At 36.8% G+C, this 17285-nt stretch overlaps 1 protein-coding gene across 7 annotated transcripts in view; it reads left to right on the top strand.

Moving 5' to 3' along the window:
• The window catches only part of CCDC7 (coiled-coil domain containing 7), a 271954-nt gene extending 255441 nt beyond the window's left edge, over window positions 1-16513 (top strand). For 2 of the 7 annotated variants that reach the window (XM_073801610.1, XM_073801617.1), the window contains 3 exons: window positions 3302-3331; window positions 4122-4214; window positions 16408-16513. In XM_073801610.1, the coding sequence (XP_073657711.1) occupies window positions 3302-3331; window positions 4122-4214; window positions 16408-16433 (149 nt within the window). In that variant the 3' untranslated portion in view covers window positions 16434-16513. Of the gene's footprint in view, window positions 1-474; window positions 3214-3301; window positions 3332-4121; window positions 4215-16307 lie in introns of those variants that run through there. The other 5 variants (XM_073801609.1, XM_073801616.1, XM_073801625.1 and 2 more) reach the window with 3 other exon arrangements.
• The last annotated feature ends 772 nt before the right edge of the window (window positions 16514-17285 follow it).

Here is a 17285-nt window from a genome sequence, read left to right as displayed (position 1 = left end):
TCTGCTTGCATTTGTTTGCTTTTCTTGCATTCACTAAAGTCATATACGAAGATCAGAGTTGTGTGAGAGGACATGAGTACAGGTAGTCAAGGACATGTTGAGGCTGTTATCGAATCCAGTGCACCAGTGCTCCCTCTGTTTGCAAATATCCGTGATCCCTACCCCCTGCATGCAAAACACACGTGCTCTTCCAAGAGCTACACAGATTCTCATTAAAATTTGGCATCAGTGCCAAAGACCACAGTCTTGTGATCTGTAATCATTTTCAGGGACAGTTCCTGTGATGTGACTTACCACAAAACACACACACACACACACACACAATATAGTAGCACAGACGAGGATAGACTCCACGGTAGGCACTCCCCTACAAAAAGGTGGGAAAAAAAAGCAGAGGCATATAGCAGTCAATGATCCATAAATTTAGGTCATCTTTTCCATCATTTGATTATATGTTAATTATAATTTTCTCAGTAAAACTATGCATTCAAAAACCAGGATGTTGGGAGATCCCAGGAGGGAATGCAGACTAGGACATACAGAACTGACTTCACTGCAAATTTATGACAGGTGACATCATCATCATGATGGCATAAGATACCCCTCCTAAACTCTCCTCAACAACAAAAATTTGACATCCATCCATGAACAAAAGTGGCTTTGTGAGAGTTTGGGATCCAGCATCATACGCCAAAGGATCCAGAGTTTCATCCACCTGTGCATCAAATAATAGGAAGATAGACCTCCATCCTGACTGTGCGCTCTTCAGTAGCTTATGAACTGGTTCCAGCCCCTCTTGGCCATGGTCCAGAAGCATCTGGATAACCTCGACTTGGGCAGTCACCACAGACAAGAGAGCTTTTATGGAAGTCTGGGTTTCTAGAGGAGAAGTTCCAGCACTCCAGTGGAGTGAAAAATAAGAATTTGGACACATTAGAGTGGATAAGAGGAACAGTTTGACTTTGCCCACCTTCCCCAAGGTGACACAGCTAGGGCCAAGCAAGGCCATCCTCTGAGGGGGGTGAGAGGTGGGGTGGGAGGAAGAGCAGGTGAATGAACACCAGGCTTCCCCAGCTGTCCAGGACACTGCCAAAGAGACTCATTTCTCTCCTGCAGCATCCAGAGTACTAAATTTGGGGTGAGAAGAGTTCAGGAGAGAGGCACGTAACATTTTGGGGGAGCATTAAAGGGATTCAGTTCCTGCTGACTATGCTGTGAACTCCATCAGAAAGCTCACCCATGAACTTCTGGGAAAGCCTCACCTGCGGATACCCCCGGCTAGCATGTGGCACCCCAAGCGACAGGCATGCCTCACCCACTTTCCCTCACACTGCAGCCAGCTCCCTGTGGATGCTCCTGAGGGTGGCGGCAGAGCAAGCTTTGTTGGACATCTAGGGAGCACTTGGAGAAAGCAGGCCGGAGTCTGTGGACCAGAGAGAAACCAGAAACTTGAGCTGTAGCACCACTTTAGGGAAACAAAAGGGTGGCAGTCAGGATTGGGGCTGATGCGTTGCAGAATCCAAAGATATACAAGCTTAAGAATTCTGCCACAAGAGGGAGCAAGAAGTGTGAGTAGTTGTATCCACTCAAGGTCTGAGAAAGCCTCAGAGTCTGTAACAGTGCTGATGGAAGGTTTCTTCCCTGAAGGCAGTAGTAACGACTGAAGGAAGTGACTGCTACTTCAACTGTGAAGACAGCACACAACACCCCAAGCAACACGAAAAATCAAGGCAACATGATACTACCAAAGGATCACAATAATCTTCCAGAAACCAACCCCAAAGACATGGGGGTCTGCAACTTACCCAATAAAGAATTCAAAATAGCTGTTTTATTTTGTATGTGTTAATAATTATATATGATATTATTAATCTACAAAATATGCAATATTCATATATATGTATACATATATACACACAATGGAATACTGTTCATTCCAGTGAATGTATATCTTTATTTAGATTTCTTTAATTTCCCTGAGCAATGTCTTGTAACTTGTGATAAAAGCTGTGCCCCTCTGTTAAATTTATTACTATTTTATTATTTCTGATGCTTTTGCAAATAAAATTGTTTCCCTAATATCGTTTTTGGATTATTCAATGCTCTTATATAGAAATAAAATTGAGTTTTATTTTATATGTCCAGCAATACATTTTTATGCAGTAGTCTTTTTTAGTCAGTTAATTGAAGAAAAGAGAAAAATGTATATTGTCATTTATATTTACCTATATAATTACCTTTAAGGTGCTTTTTTATTTCTTCATGTGGATTTGAGTTACCATCTGGGTGTCATTTTGTTTCAGCCTGAGGTTTTCCCTTTAGCATTTCTTTTAAGACATGGCTGGTAGTATAAGATCAATATCTCTTAATTTTTGTTTTAATTTAGGAATATCTTTGTTTCATCTTTATTTTTGAATGATAGTTTCTCTGGGTATAAAATTCTTGGTTGTGAATTTTTGCTTTCAGCACTTTAAAAACAGAATCCCCCTGCCTTCTCTCCTCTAGTCCTCATACTCCCCCAGCCCTAGGCAACCACTAATCTAATTTCTGTCTCTATAAAATTTGCCTATACTGGACATTTCATAGAAATGGAATCTTATGAGTTCTTTTGTGATTTGCTTCTTTTACTTAGCTCTGATCTCCAAACTAGTCTTCTAAATATACATCTTTATTATTTTAATTAAATTAATGATCTCAAAAACTTAATGTTCATTATTTTAATTTATTTAATTTTATTTTTATTGGCAACTAACTTAATGTGTGAGTATTAAAAATAAAAAGTTATAAGTGTGACCCATCTTACAGCTAACTTATTTTCTAAATATTTCTGGAAGAACCTTATGAGTACTTTTCACCCCATGTGACTGAACGTCCAAAAGTACTTCATAGAGCATCTAGGGCTGGGTCAAGTGTTTATAAAACCTTCCACTTTCCTTCATTGAATAAAGAACATTCAGGTAATTTGTAATATTTTTAGTGTACAATGTGATGTTTTCAATGAATAAAGATTTAATTATATGGAAGTTACCAGATTGTACTAGCCTTAGTTATATAACCAGTTTAGCAAAACATAAGTGAAAGTAAATTCTGAATTAAGCTTATCTAACATACATGCATGCTTAGTGGATGAGTGGTGTCTCTGGCATGGCTCTTCCTTCCCCACCACCACTAAACTGCAACTCGAGTTTTTTCTCAACATTCCTTTCTTACACACTATTATAGATCCTGCAGATGACTGAGATAAACCCATCTTATAATCCTCTCCCTTATATTTATATATACCTCTTTTGTCCAATCCCAGGCAAGGTCAATAGAAGGAGTCAACATGAGGGTAAGTATGAAGGAAAATAAACGTTATGTTCATTTTCTTCCTTTCCTTTCATTATCATCTCCCAACCATCTAATCCACTAATATTTAAGAACTAATTTACAGACCCTATTTCTTATCCATTGCTCCAGTGGTGTTATATAATCATGCTTTATTTCTCAGCAAGATACATGTTGTGGAAATTAAACACATTAATGTAATTTTATCTACTAACTTTGAGAAACTACCATCTAAATATTGCACATTCTGCATTTTATTTTAATGTATTTTTCTCTAAGTGAGCATACTGAAACTGTTTTCATTATTACATACTTTTATTTTTAACAGTGCTCAAAATATGTATCTTTAAAATAGCATTTCTCCCTCCATTCTAGCACTAGATTTTTCACTGTAGGAATACAGACTTCTTTTTTTGTTAAATAAAGATATGCTTTATTTAAGATAAAGATACGTAGAGATAAAAACTTTACTTGAGAATTTATTGATTTGATTGCTTAAGTATTTTTTTATTTTTGACATACTATTTAAAAAGCTCTTTCTCTAACATTTTTATATAGTTTTTTAGTTATTTCGTTTTCTTGATTTGCACACTTTATGTTTATAAATATCAAATACCCGGCAAGGAAAAATCAAAGAGAAAATATTTGTGTTAGTAAAGCTGCTTTATCTAAATTATTAAAATATAATTACAGAAGCTGTACTTTAGAAGTGGATTAATGAGATTTATTTTAACTTTTTAAAAGTTTAAATGAGGTTATTTCTAGAATAATTTAGTGACACTATTATTTTTTAGGGCATCGAAAAAATTTGACCTTAAACAAAAAGAAAGGTGAACTTGATACTCTGCCTGCTCTGATCGCTACAGCTAGAAAACCTGTCTATAAAGGTAAAATATTCCATGCTATACAAAGATATATGAAATAAAACCTTATACTATGTTTCCAATGACTCCATTTACCAATCACCTCAAACCTACGGGCCCTCTCCTCCCGACAACCTATTAGGAGCAAAGCCAAGTATATTTTTCCAAACATTTTTTCATATACACACAGACACACACACAGAGAACATATATGTTCTGTACAATAAGAGGATCATATGCATTGATTGTCCTCACCTCTGATCCAAGTAAATTTTTTCTTAACATCTTTATTGGAGTATAATTGCTTTACAATGTTGTGTTAGTTTCTGCTGTATAACAAAGTGAATCAGCTATATGCATACCTATATCCCCATATCCCCTCTCTCTTGTGTCTCCCTCCCACCCTCCCATCCCACCCTTTGTGGTGGTCACAAAGCACCAAGCTGATCTTGCTGTGTGATGCAGCTGCTTCCCACTAGCTATCTGTTTTACATTTGGTAGTGTATATATGTCAGTGCTACTCTCTCACTTTGGTCCAGCTTACCCTTCCACCTCCCCATGTCCTCAAGTCCTTTCTCTACGTCTGCATCTTTATTCCTGTCCTGCCCCTAAGTTCATCAGAACTTTTTTTTTTTTTTTAGTTTCCATATATATGTGTTAGCATACGGTATTTGTTTTTCACTTTCTGACTTACTTCATTCTGTATGACAGACTCTAGGTCCATCCACCTCACTGCAAATAACTCAATTTTGTTTCCTTTTATGGCTGAATAATATTCCATTGTATATATGTGCCACATCTTCTTTATCCATTCATCTGTCGATGGACACTTAGGTTGCTTCCATGTCCTGGCTATTGTAAATAGTGCTGCAATGAACATTGTGGTACATGACCCTTTTTGAATTATGGTTTTCTCAGGGTATATGCCCAGTAGTGGGATTACTGGGTCATATGGTAGTTCTATTTTTAGTTTTTTAAGTAACCTCCATACTGTTCTCCATAGTGGCTGTATCAATTTACATTCCCACCAACAGTGCAAGAGGATTACCTTTTCTCCACACCCTCTCCAGCATTTATTGTTTCTAGATTTTTTGATGATAGCCATTCTGACCAGTGTAAGGTTACCTCATTGTAGTTTTGATTTGCATTTCTCTAATGACTAGTGATGTTGAACATCCTTTCATGTGTTTGTTGGCCATCTGTATATCTTTTTTGGGGAAATGTCTATTTAGGTCTTCTGCCCATTTTTACATTGGGTTGTTTGTTTTTTGATATTGACCTGCCTGAGCTGCTTGTAAATTTTGGAGATTAATCCTTTGTCAGTTGCTTCATTTGCAAATATTTTCTCCCATTCTGAGGGTTGTCTTTTTGTCTTGTTTATGGTTTCCTTTGCTGTGCAAAAGCTTTGAAGTTTCATTAGGTCCCATTTGTTTCTTTTCGTTTTTATTTCCATTTCTCTAGGAGGTGGGTCATCTTGCTGTGATGTATGTCATAGAGTGTTCTGCCTATGTTTTCCTCTAAGAGTTTTATCGTGTCCGGCCTTACATTTAAGTCTTTAATCCATTTTGAGATTATTTTTTTGTATGGTATTAGGAGGTGTTCTAATTTCATTCTTTTACATGTAGCTGTCCAGTTTTCCCAGCACCACTAATTGAAGAGGCTGTCTTTTCTCATTGTATACTCTTGCTTCCTTTATCAACAATAAGGTGACCATATGTGCATGGGTTTATCTCTGGGCTTTCTATCCTGTTCCATTGTTCTATATTTCTGTTTTTGTGCCAGTACCATACTGTCTTGATTACTGTAGCATTGTAGTATAGTCTTAAGTCAGGGAGCCTGATTTCCTCCAGCTCCGTTTTTCTTTCTCAAGTTTGCTTTGGCTCTTTGGGGTCTGTTGTGTTTCCATACAAATTGTGAAATTTTTTGATCCCAGTAACTTGATATAGACTTCTTTTATTTCTCACACCTTTAAGTTGCTGCATATTTTATCATATGAATATGCTATAACTTATTTAACCATTCTTCTATTGAAAGACATTTCCATTTCTTTTATTGAAGTATAGTTGATTTGCAATAGTGTGTTAGTTTCAGGTGTGCAGCATAGTCATTCAGTATTTTTGCAGATTATATTGTACTATAGGTTAATACAAGATAATGAAAATTATCTGTGCTATATAGTATATCCTGCTGCTTATCTATTTTATATAAAGTAGTTAGTATCTGTTCATCCCATACCCCTAATTTGTCCCTCCCCCACTTCTCTCTCCCCTTTGATAACCACAAGTTTGTTTTCTATATCTGTGAGTCTGTTTTTGTAAATGTATATTTACAAAATGTTTTGTAAATGTATATTCATTTGTATTATTTTCAGATGCCACATATAAGTGATATCATATATCATTTTTACCCTGATTTATTTCACTAAGCATAATATTCTCTAAGTCCCTCCATGTTGCTGCAAATGGTAGTATTCTTTTTTTTTCCACACACACTGTATTTTATTTTTACAAGAGATAAATAAACTGACACCAAGCATTGTAAATGGATGACCACAACAAGAGCAACAATGATTGCAATAACTAAACACGAAACACACTCATACTATGTCATAATATTGACGTTCAGTCCAGTAATCCTCCACTGTAACAGCTCCTTTACTTTGCTGTGAAAATTGATTCGTATATTTTTGCCTCTGAGTGCTTCTGGGATTTTCTTTTTTTTTTTTTAATTCAAACAGAAAGTCACAAAAATTATAATCATCCTCATCAGTTCACTCAGTCCCATGTAATTTTTTTTCATCTTAATCTTTTGTTAGAACTTTCATGAATTCATCAGTTTTCCATTAGAGTTCTGAAAATGCTTATTCATTCAGTTCAGCAGTATAGTCAGTTACCAGAAACCTGTACTTGTCAGAGTCTTTTCCATGAATTCCTTGAAGATGAAACCCTTTTATAGGAACATTTTTGCGAAAGCATCAGAGTACACCCAGAACTGTATGTAAATAGCAAAAGACTTAAAAATGACCACGGTTAAAGATTTGATGAAAGTTCATAATAATGCAATTGACAAGGAAATTTAGTTATTTCTGAGATATACATTTTAAAATAATAACTAGAATAATGGCTTATAACATTATAACAGAACATATAAGATTTTTAGAAATTTCATGTAACGTCTGAAACATTTATATTAACATATTTCCATACCAATAACCCAAAGAAAGTTTAGTGTTATTTGGGTTTTTTGTTTGTTTGTTTGTTTGTTTATACTGCAGGTTCTTATTAGTCATAAGTTTTATACACATCAGTGTATACATGTCAATCCCAATCTCCCAATTCAGCACACCACCATCCCCACCCCACCACGGTTTTCCCCCCTTGGTGTCCATACAATTGTTCTCTACATCTGTGTCTCAGCTTCTGCCCTGGAAACCGGTTCATCTGTACCATTTTTCTAGATTCCACATACATGCATTAATATACGATATTTGTTTTTCTCTTTCTGACTTACTTCATTCTGTATGACAGTCTCTAGATCCATCCACGTCTCAACAAATGACTCAATTTCGTTCCTTTTTATGGCTGAGTAATATTCCATTGTATATATGTACCACAGCTTCCTTATCCATTTGTCTGTCGATGGGCATTTAGGTTGCTTCCATGACCTGGCTATTGTAGATAGTGCTGCAATGAACATTGGGGTGCATGTGTCTTTTTGAATTATGGTTTTCTCTGGGTATATGCCCAGTAGTGGGATTGCTGGCTCATATGGTAATTCTATTTTTAGTTTTTTAAGGAACCTCCATACTGTTTCCATAGAGGCTGTATCAATTTACATTCCCACCAACAGTGCAAGAGGGTTCCCTTTTCTCCACACCCTCTCCAGAATTTGTTGTTTGTAGATATCCTGATGATGCCCATTCTAACTGGTATGAGGTGATAACTCATTGTAGTTTTGATTTGCATTTCTCTAAAATAATTAGTGATGTTGAGCAGCTTTTCATGTGCTTCTTGGCCATCTGTATGTCTTCTCCAGAGAAATGTCTATTTCGGTCTTCTGCCCATTTTTGGATTGGGTTGTTTGTTTCTTTAATAATAAACTGCATGAGCTGTTTATATATTTTTCCTTTGTCCTTTGTCCGTTGATTCATTTGCGAATATTTTCTCCCATTCTGAGGGTTGTCTTTTCATCTTGTTTATGGTTTCTTTTGCTGTGCAAAAGCTTTGAAGTTTCATTAGGTCCCATTTGTTTCTTTTTGTTTTTATTTCCATTACTCTAGGAGGTGGATCAAAAAAGATCTTGCTGTGATTTATGTCAAAGAGTGTTCTTCCTATGTTTTCCTATAAGAGTTTTATAGTGTCTGGTCTTATATTTAGATCTCGAATCCATTTTGAGTTTATTTTTGTGTATGGTGTTAGGGAGTGTTCTAATTTCATTCTTTTACATGTAGCTGTCCAGTTTTCCCAGCACCACTTATTGAAGAGACTGTCTTTTCTCCATTGTATATCTTTGCCTCCTTTGTCATAGATTAATTGACCATAGGTGTGTGGGTTAATCTCTGGGCTTTCTATCTTGTTTCATTGATCTGTGTTCTGTTTTTGTGCCAGTACCATATTGCCTTCATTACTGTAGGTTTGTAGTATAGTCTGAAGTCAGGGACTCTGATTCCTCCAGCTCCGTCTTTTTCCCTCAAGACTACTTTGGCTATTCGGGATCTTTTGTGTCTCCATACAAATTTTGAGATGATTTGTTCTAGTTCTGTAAAACATGCTATTGGTAATTTGATAGGGATTGCATTGAATATGTAGATTGCTTGGGGTAGTATAGTCATTTTCACAATATTGATTCTTCCAATCCAAGAACATGGTATATCTCTCCATCTCTTGGTATCATCTTTAATTTCTTTCATCAGTGTCTTATAGTTTTCTTTATACAGGTCTTTTGTTTTCCTAGATAGGTTTATTCCTAGGTATTTTATTCTTTTTGTTGCAATGGTAAATGGGAGTGTTTCCTTAATTTCTCTTTCAGATTTTTCATCATTAGTGTATAGGAATGCAAGAGATTTCTGTGCATTAATTTTGTATCCTACAGCTTTACCAAATTCATTGATTAGCTCTAGTAGTTTTCTGGTGGCATTTTTAGGATTCTCTATGTATAGTATCATGTCATCTGCAAACAGTGACAGTTTTACTTCTTCTTTTCCAATTTGTATTCCTTTTATTTCTTTTTCTTCTCTGATTGCCGTAGCTAGGACTTCCAAAACTATGTTGAATAATAGTGGTGAGAGTGGACATCCTTGTCTCATTCCTGATCTTAGTTGAAATGCTTTCAGTTTTTCACCATTGAGAATGATGTTTGCTGTGGGTTTGTCATATATGGCCTTTAGTTGAGGTAGGTTCCCTCTATGCCCACTTTCTGGAGAGTTTTTATCATAAATGGGTGTTGAATTTTGTCAGAAGCTATTTCTGCATCTATTGAGATGATCATATGGTTTTTATTCTTCAATTTGTTAATATGGTGTATCACATTGATTGATTTGCATATATTGAAGAATCCTTGCATCCCTGAGATAAATCTGACTTGATCATGGTATATGACCCTTTTAATATGTTGTTGGATTCTGTTTGCTAGTATTTTGTTGAGGATTTTTGTATCTGTATTCATAAGTGATAATGGTCTGTAATTTTCCTTTTTTGCAGTATTTTTGTCTGGTTTTCGTATCAGGGTGATGGTGGCCTCATAGAATGAGTTTGGGAGTGTTCTTTCCTCTGCAATTTTTTAGAAGAGTTTGAGAAGGACAGGTGTTAGCTCTTCTCTAAATGTTTGATAGAATTCACCTGTGAAGCCATCTGGTCCTGGACTTTTCTTTGTTGGAAGATTTTTAATCATAGTTTCAATTTCATTACTCATGATTGGTCTGTTGATATTTTCCGTTTCTTCCTGGTTCATTCTTGGAAGGTTATACCTTTCTAAGAATTTGTCCATTTCTTCCAGGTTTTCCATTTTGTTGGCATAGAGTTGCTTGTAGTAGTCTCTTAGGATGCTTTGTTTTTTTGTGGTGTCTGTTGTAACTTCTCTTTTTTCATTTCTAATTTTATTGATTTGAGTCCTCTCCCTCTTTTTCTTGATGAGCCTGGCTAATGGTTTATCAACTTTATCTTCTCAAAGAACCATCTTTTAGTGTTATTGATCTTTGCTATTGTTTTCTTTGTTTCTATTTCATTTATTTCTGCTCTGATCTTTATGATTTCTTTCCTTCTGCTACCTTTGGATTTTGTTTGCTCTTCTATATCTAGTTCCTTCAGGTGTAAGGTTAGGTTGTTTACTTGTGATTTTTCTTGTTTCTTGAGGTAGGCTTGTATACCTATAAACTTCCCTCTTAGAACTGCTTTTGCTGCATCCCATAGGTTTTGGATCGTCGTGTTTTCATTGTCATTTGTCTCTAGGTATTTTTTGATTTCCTCTTTGATTTCTTCAGTGATGTCTTGGTCATTTAGTAACGTATTGTTTAGCCTCCATGTGTTTGTGTTTTTTATGTTTTTTTCCCTGTAATTCATTTCTAATCTCATAGCATTGTGGTCAGAAAAGATGCTTGATATGATTTCAATTTTCTTAAATTTACTGAGGCTTGATTTGTGACCCAAGATGTGATCTATCCTGGAGAATGTTCTGTGCACACTTGAGAAGAAAGTGTAATCTGCTGTTTTGGGATGGAATGTCCTATAAATATCAATTAAATCTATCTGGTCTGTTGTGTCATTTAAAGCTTCTGTTTCCTTATTTATTTTCATTTTGGATGATCTGTCCATTGGTGTAAGTGAGGTGTTAAAGTCCCCCACTATTATTGTGTTACTGTTCATTTCCTCTTTTACAGCTGTTAGCAGTTGCCTTATGTAATGAGGTTCTCCTGTGTTGGGTGCATATATATTTATAATTGTTATATCTTCTTCTTGGATTGATCCCTTGATCATTATGTAGTATCCTTCCTTGTCTCTTGTAACATTCTTTATTTTAACATCTATTTTATCTGGTATGAGTATAGCTACTCCAGCTTTCTTTTGATTTCTATTTGCATGGAGTATCTTTCTCCATCCCCTCACTTTCAGTCTGTATGTGTCCCTAGGTCTGAAGTGGGTCTCTTGAAGACAGCATATGTATGGATCTTGTTTTTGTATCCATTCAGCAAGCCTTTGTCTTTTGGTTGGAGCATTTAATCCGTTCACATTTAAGGTAATTATCGATATGTATGTTCCTATGACCATTTTCTTAATTGTTTTGGGTTTGCTTTTGTAGATCCTTTTCTTCTCTTGTGTTTCCCACTTAGAGAAGTTCATTTAGTATTTGTTGTAGAGCTGGTTTGGTGGTGCTGAATTCTCTTAGCCTTTGCTTGTCTGTAAAGATTTTGATTTCTCCATCGAATCTGAATGAGATCCTTGCCGGGTAGAGTAATCTTGGTTGTAGTTTCTTCCCTTTCATCACTTTAAGTATATCATGCCACTCCCTTCTGGCTTGTAGAGTTTCTGCTGAGAAATCAGTGTTAACCTTATGGGGTTCCCTTGTATGTTATGTGTCATTTTTCCCTTGCTGCTTTCAATAATTTTTCTTTGTCTTTAATTTTTGCCAATTTGATTGCTATGTGTCTTGACCTGTTTCTCCTTGGGTTTATCCTGTATGGGACTCACTGCACTTCCTGGACTTGGGTGGCTATTTCCTTTCCCATGTTAGGGAAGTTTTCAACTATAATCTCTTCAAATATTTTCTCTGGTCCTTTCTCTCTCTCTTCTCCTTCTGGGACCCCTATAATGTGAATGTTGTTGCGTTTAATGTTGTCCCAGAGGTCTCTTAGGCTGTCTTCCTTTCTTTTCATTCTTTTTTCTTTATTCTTTTCCGCAGCAGTGAATTCCACCATTCTGTCTTCCAGGTCACTTATCAGTTCTTCTGCCTCAGTTATTCTGCTATTGATTCCTTCTAGTGTAGTTTTCATTTCAGTTATTGTATTGTTCATCTCTGTTTGTTTGTTCTTTAATTCTTTGAGGTCTTTGTTAAACATTTCTTGCATCTTCTCGATCTTTGCCTCCATTGTTTTTCCAAGGTCCTGGATCATCTTCACTATCGTTATTCTGAATTCTTTTTCTGGAAGGTTGCCTATCTCCACTTCATTTAGTTGTTTTTCTTGGGTTTCATCTTGTTCCTTTATCTGGTACATAGCCCTCTGCCTTTTCATCTTGTCTATCTTTCTGTGAATGTGGTTTTTCTTCCACAGGCTGCAGGATTGTTGTTCTTCTTGCTTCTGGTCTCTGCCCTCTGGTGGATGAGACTATCTAAGAGGCTTGATGGGAGGGACTGGTGGTGGGTAGAGCTGACTGTTGCTCAAAGAGCTCAGTCACTTGACTGTTGATGGGTGGGGCTGGGTTCCCTCCCTGTTGGTTGTTTGGCCTGAGGCAGCCCAACACGAGCCTACCTTGGCTCTTTGGTGGGGCTAATGACAGACTCTGGGAGGGCTTACGCCAAGGACTACTTCCCCAAACTTCTGCTGCCAGTGTCCTTCTCCCCACGGTGAGCCACAGTCCCCCAGCCCCCGCCTCTGCAGGACACCCTCCAACACTAATAGGTAGGTCAGGTTCAGTCTCCCCTTGGGTCACTGCTCCTTCCCCTGGGTCCCGATGTGCACACTACTTTGCGTGTGCCCTCCAAGAGTGGAGTCTCTGTTTCCCCCAGTCCTGTCGAAGTCCTGCAATCAATTCCCACTAGGCTTCAAAGTCTGATTCTCTAGGAATTCGTCTTCCTGTTTCTGGACCCCCAGGTTGGGAAGCCTGACATGGGGCTCAGAACCTTCACTCCAGTGGGTGTACTTCTGTGGTATAAATGTTCTCCAGTCTGTGAGTCACCCACCCAGCAGTTATGGGATTTGATTTTACTGTGATTGGGCCCCTCCTACCATCTCATTGTGGCTTCTCCTCTGTCTTTGGATGTGGGGTATCTTTTTTGGTGAGTTCCAGTGTCTTCCTGTCAATGATTGTCCAGCAACTAGTTGTGATTCTGGTGTTCTCGCCAGAGGGAGTGAGACGGTAGTATTCTTTTTATGACTAATATTCCACTGTATATATATACCCACCACGTCTACTTAATCCATTCATCTGTTGATGGGTACATGGGTTGCTTCTGTGTCTTGGCTATTGTAAATCGTGCTGCTATGAATATTGGGGCACATGTATCTTTTCCAATTAGTGTTTTTACTTTTTTCGGAATATATACCCACGAGAGGAATTGCTGGATCATAGTGTAGTTCCATTTTTAATTTTTTTCCAGAACCTCCATACTGTTTTCCATAGCGGCTGCACCAATTTACATTCCCACCAACAGTGTACGATGGTTTCTTTTTCTCCACATCCTTGCCAACATTTGTTATTTGTAGATTTTTTTGATGATAGCCATTCTGACAGGTGTGAGGTAATTTGTGTTTTTGATTTGCATTTCTCTAATAATTAGGCTGAGCATCTTTTCATGGCTTTGTGTGGACATTTTCACAATATTAATTCTTCCAATTCAAGAACACAGGATATCTTTCCATTTAATTGTGTCTTCTTTAATTCTTTTCCTCATTGTCTTATAATTTTCAAGGTAAAGTGTTTTTGCTTAAATTTATTCTTAAGTATTTTTTTCATGCTGTTGTAAAATGGATTTTTTTTCTTATTTTCTCTTTCAGATGTTTTACTGTTAGTATATAGAAATTCAACTGATTTCTGTATGTTGATATTGTATCCTGCAACTCTATTGAATTCATTTGTTCTAACTTTTTTTGTGGAGTCTTTTGGATTTTCTATATATAAAATCATGTCATCTGAAAATAACTACATTTTACTTCTTCCTTTCTGATGTGGATGTGTTTTATTTCTATTTTTTCTCTAATTGCTATGGCTAGAACTTCCAGTACTATTTTGAGTAGAAATGGTGAGAGTTGGCATCCTTGTCTTGTTCCTGATGTTGGATGAAAAAGGTTTTAACTTATCACCATTGAGTATGTTAGCTGTGAGCTTGTCATGTATGGCCTTTATTAGGTATATTCCTTCTATACCTAACTTGTTGAAACCTCCTATCATGAATGGGTGTTGAAACTTGTTAAATTTTTTCTTCATCTATTGAGTTCATTATACGATTTTTATCCTTAATTTTGTTAATGGGGCGTATCACATTTATTGATTTGCTATATTGAATCATCCTTGCATCCCAGGGATGAATCCCACTTGATCGTAGCTTATGATCCTTTAAGTGTTCTCTTGAATTCTTTGCTAGTATTTTGTTAAGAATTTTTGCATGTATGGTCATCAGGGATTGGCCTATAATTTTCTTTTCTTATAGTGTTCTTGTCTGGCGCTAGAGTCTGAGGTGTGGGCATGTGCACATCTCCTGTGGAATCGAGGTCTAGGTCTCTGCAGTTTGCTGCAGTGACTTGGGGAGAGAGGGGTACTCAGCTACAGCATGGGCCCTGGGATGACAGGGTGCAGTAGTGACTTGGGCCCAGGGAGCAGGGTGCAGTAGCAGCATGGCATGGGGATGGTGTGTCAAAGCCCCAACTCTGGCCCAGGGAGGCAGTCACAGAGCAGCAGCAGTGCATCCAGCTGATAACCCATTAAAGCCAGGTGGGTCCAGATAATGGCTACAGAGGGTGGAGTACAGAGCAGCAGCAGCTTGGCCTGGCAATGGTGAGTCAAAGCCACAACCTAGGACCTGGAGTGAGGCTCAGAGCAGTGGCAGCTTATCTGGTTCCATAGGCAGTAAGGCGCTATGGCTTCCCAATCTCAGAGAATGGGGCACAGCAGCAACTGGGTCCTGGTGACAGGTCTTACTACCATGACAGCTCTAACCCTGGGGAGTAATGGGGGACGGGTGTGGTAGCGGGGGGACTCCAGGCAGCTCCATCAGCTTGGGATTAGCACTGGTGCATATGTGGGAGTTCCCCATGGCAGTGAGGCTTGCTGGGGTTCTCCTCTCCTTTTCCTCGTGGGGTGAAATTCCTCTGAGGGGATCCCTCCTAACTGGCCTGGGCTAGAAGATGAGGTGACTCAGGTAAAATGCTTCCTGCATTTTTCTATGCAGCCATCCTTGATTTTGAGCTCCTCCGGATTTCTGCTGCTTTTTCTTTGTAGTACAGAGCTCTCCTAGAGCTATTTTCATTGGTTTGCAGTTGTTCGTTTATTATTTTGCTTGTTTGTGAAGGAGACAAGCATTGGGACCTCCTAGCCCTCTATCTTGCTGACATCACCTCTATCATTAATTATTCAAAGAAATTATGCATCTTTTTTGTTCCTTTACTTTTTAAAGCATAATAATGTATCTTGAAAATATTTCCACATCAGCATATCCAAATCAACCAAATTCTTTTTAAGTCCTTTATATCTGAGCATACCACAAGTATGTTATTATTGGCAATAAAAGTATATTACTTAACTAGGCCTCTGTTAAATGGGCACTTTGGTTGTTTCCAGTTTTCTTTCTATAACAATGTTGCAACATACATCATTGAGGTCAGTAGATAAGTTTATAATCCAATCTTGACGCTATCAGTTCAGAGATACGAGTCTTCCACCTAAAAGGAATTGCCACTGTTTCTTCCCTGAAACTGATTTCTTTTGATTCCTTTCTTTTGCAGCTCAGAAATTGACTTATTTTAAACTGATTTTTTGAAAAGCATAGATATATTAAGCATATACATTTTATGTATTCCAAAAAGCAGTATTCTAGTGAACTTGAACTTTTTGAAGTCCTCTATCAATGCTTCTCAAAGTGTGGTTCCTGGACTGGCAGCCTGGGCATTAACTAGGAACTTACTAGAAATACAAATTCTTGGACCCCACCCCAGACCTACTGAAATAGAAGCTGTGGGGTTCAAGGCCACTAATTTGTTTAACAGGTTCTCTGGGTATTCTGATGCAGGCTAAAATTGGAGAAACATTTCTATAGAAACATAGGTAGTTAGATTTATGTACTCTTTTCCATTTCCATTGTTAATATTTGTATATAATATTGTTTTGCTGTCACATATAATAAAAATTATATCAACTATAATGAAATTTATTAGAACTATTTTTTTAATCACACAATAATTTTCCTTTAAAGTGCCATATACTGCTACCCGAAAATCTCTACCCCACCCATACTTTTGAGAATAAATTAATTCTGGGCAAAATAAATAACATGAGCAAATTCGTCAAGACAGCAATGAACCTGCAAGAGTGGAAATAACACTGCCTTCAGTAGATGCTGCTTATTGAACAATAATGAGAAAGATCCTGAATAAACAGGGTAGACCCAGATCATGGACGGTGAGTTTGAATGGCTTTTCCTTTTTCCTAAGTTTGAAAAAGTTAGAGTTGTCTTTTATTGAATAAATTACAAATGATAAAAATATTCACCTGATTCAAAATAGCAATGTTAAAACACTGCACAACTAATTTCAAAAAGGAAAGGAAATAAACATAAATGCCACATGACAATAACCTAATTGATATGTGTTGGAGCATATTCTGTGGAATTTGTAATGAGACAAAATACAAGTGATAAGAATTTTAAAGACATGAATCTTGCCAACCAATGTTAATAATATTGTTAATAATCTTATTATAATAATGTATAATATTGTATACATATGTTTATAATAATGTATAATATTGTATACATATATGTAACAGTGTTATTAGCAATTTTAATAATAGTTAAGATACTATTTTTAACCACATTTTTACTGTGCCCTGGGAAGCATAAATATTATTGGATGAAACTGTCTATAATCCAGTCTGGATTATTACTGACATAGGTATTTAAACTTATAGAAAATCCTTTTGTACCTTGAATGTTACTATATTTCGTCAGCAAGAATTAGAGCAGTTAGTAATAATATTAACCTAAGAATTTTGGAGTTATGTTTTGTATCAATATTTAATAAGGAAATTTGGATTTCTACAGAAACAATATAGAGTGGAATAAAGTTGATGAAATAGTGGCTATCCTCTATAATCTCCCATTATAAAATATTATTTATATTTTATACAGTAGTAAAAAAAAGTACAACTTACATGGCAAGAAGAAATCATCAAT

The sequence above is a fragment of the Tursiops truncatus genome, chromosome 2, assembly GCF_011762595.2.
Source record: "Tursiops truncatus isolate mTurTru1 chromosome 2, mTurTru1.mat.Y, whole genome shotgun sequence".
Classification (NCBI taxonomy): domain Eukaryota; kingdom Metazoa; phylum Chordata; class Mammalia; order Artiodactyla; family Delphinidae; genus Tursiops; species Tursiops truncatus.
This window is presented reverse-complemented; position numbering and strand designations above follow the sequence as displayed.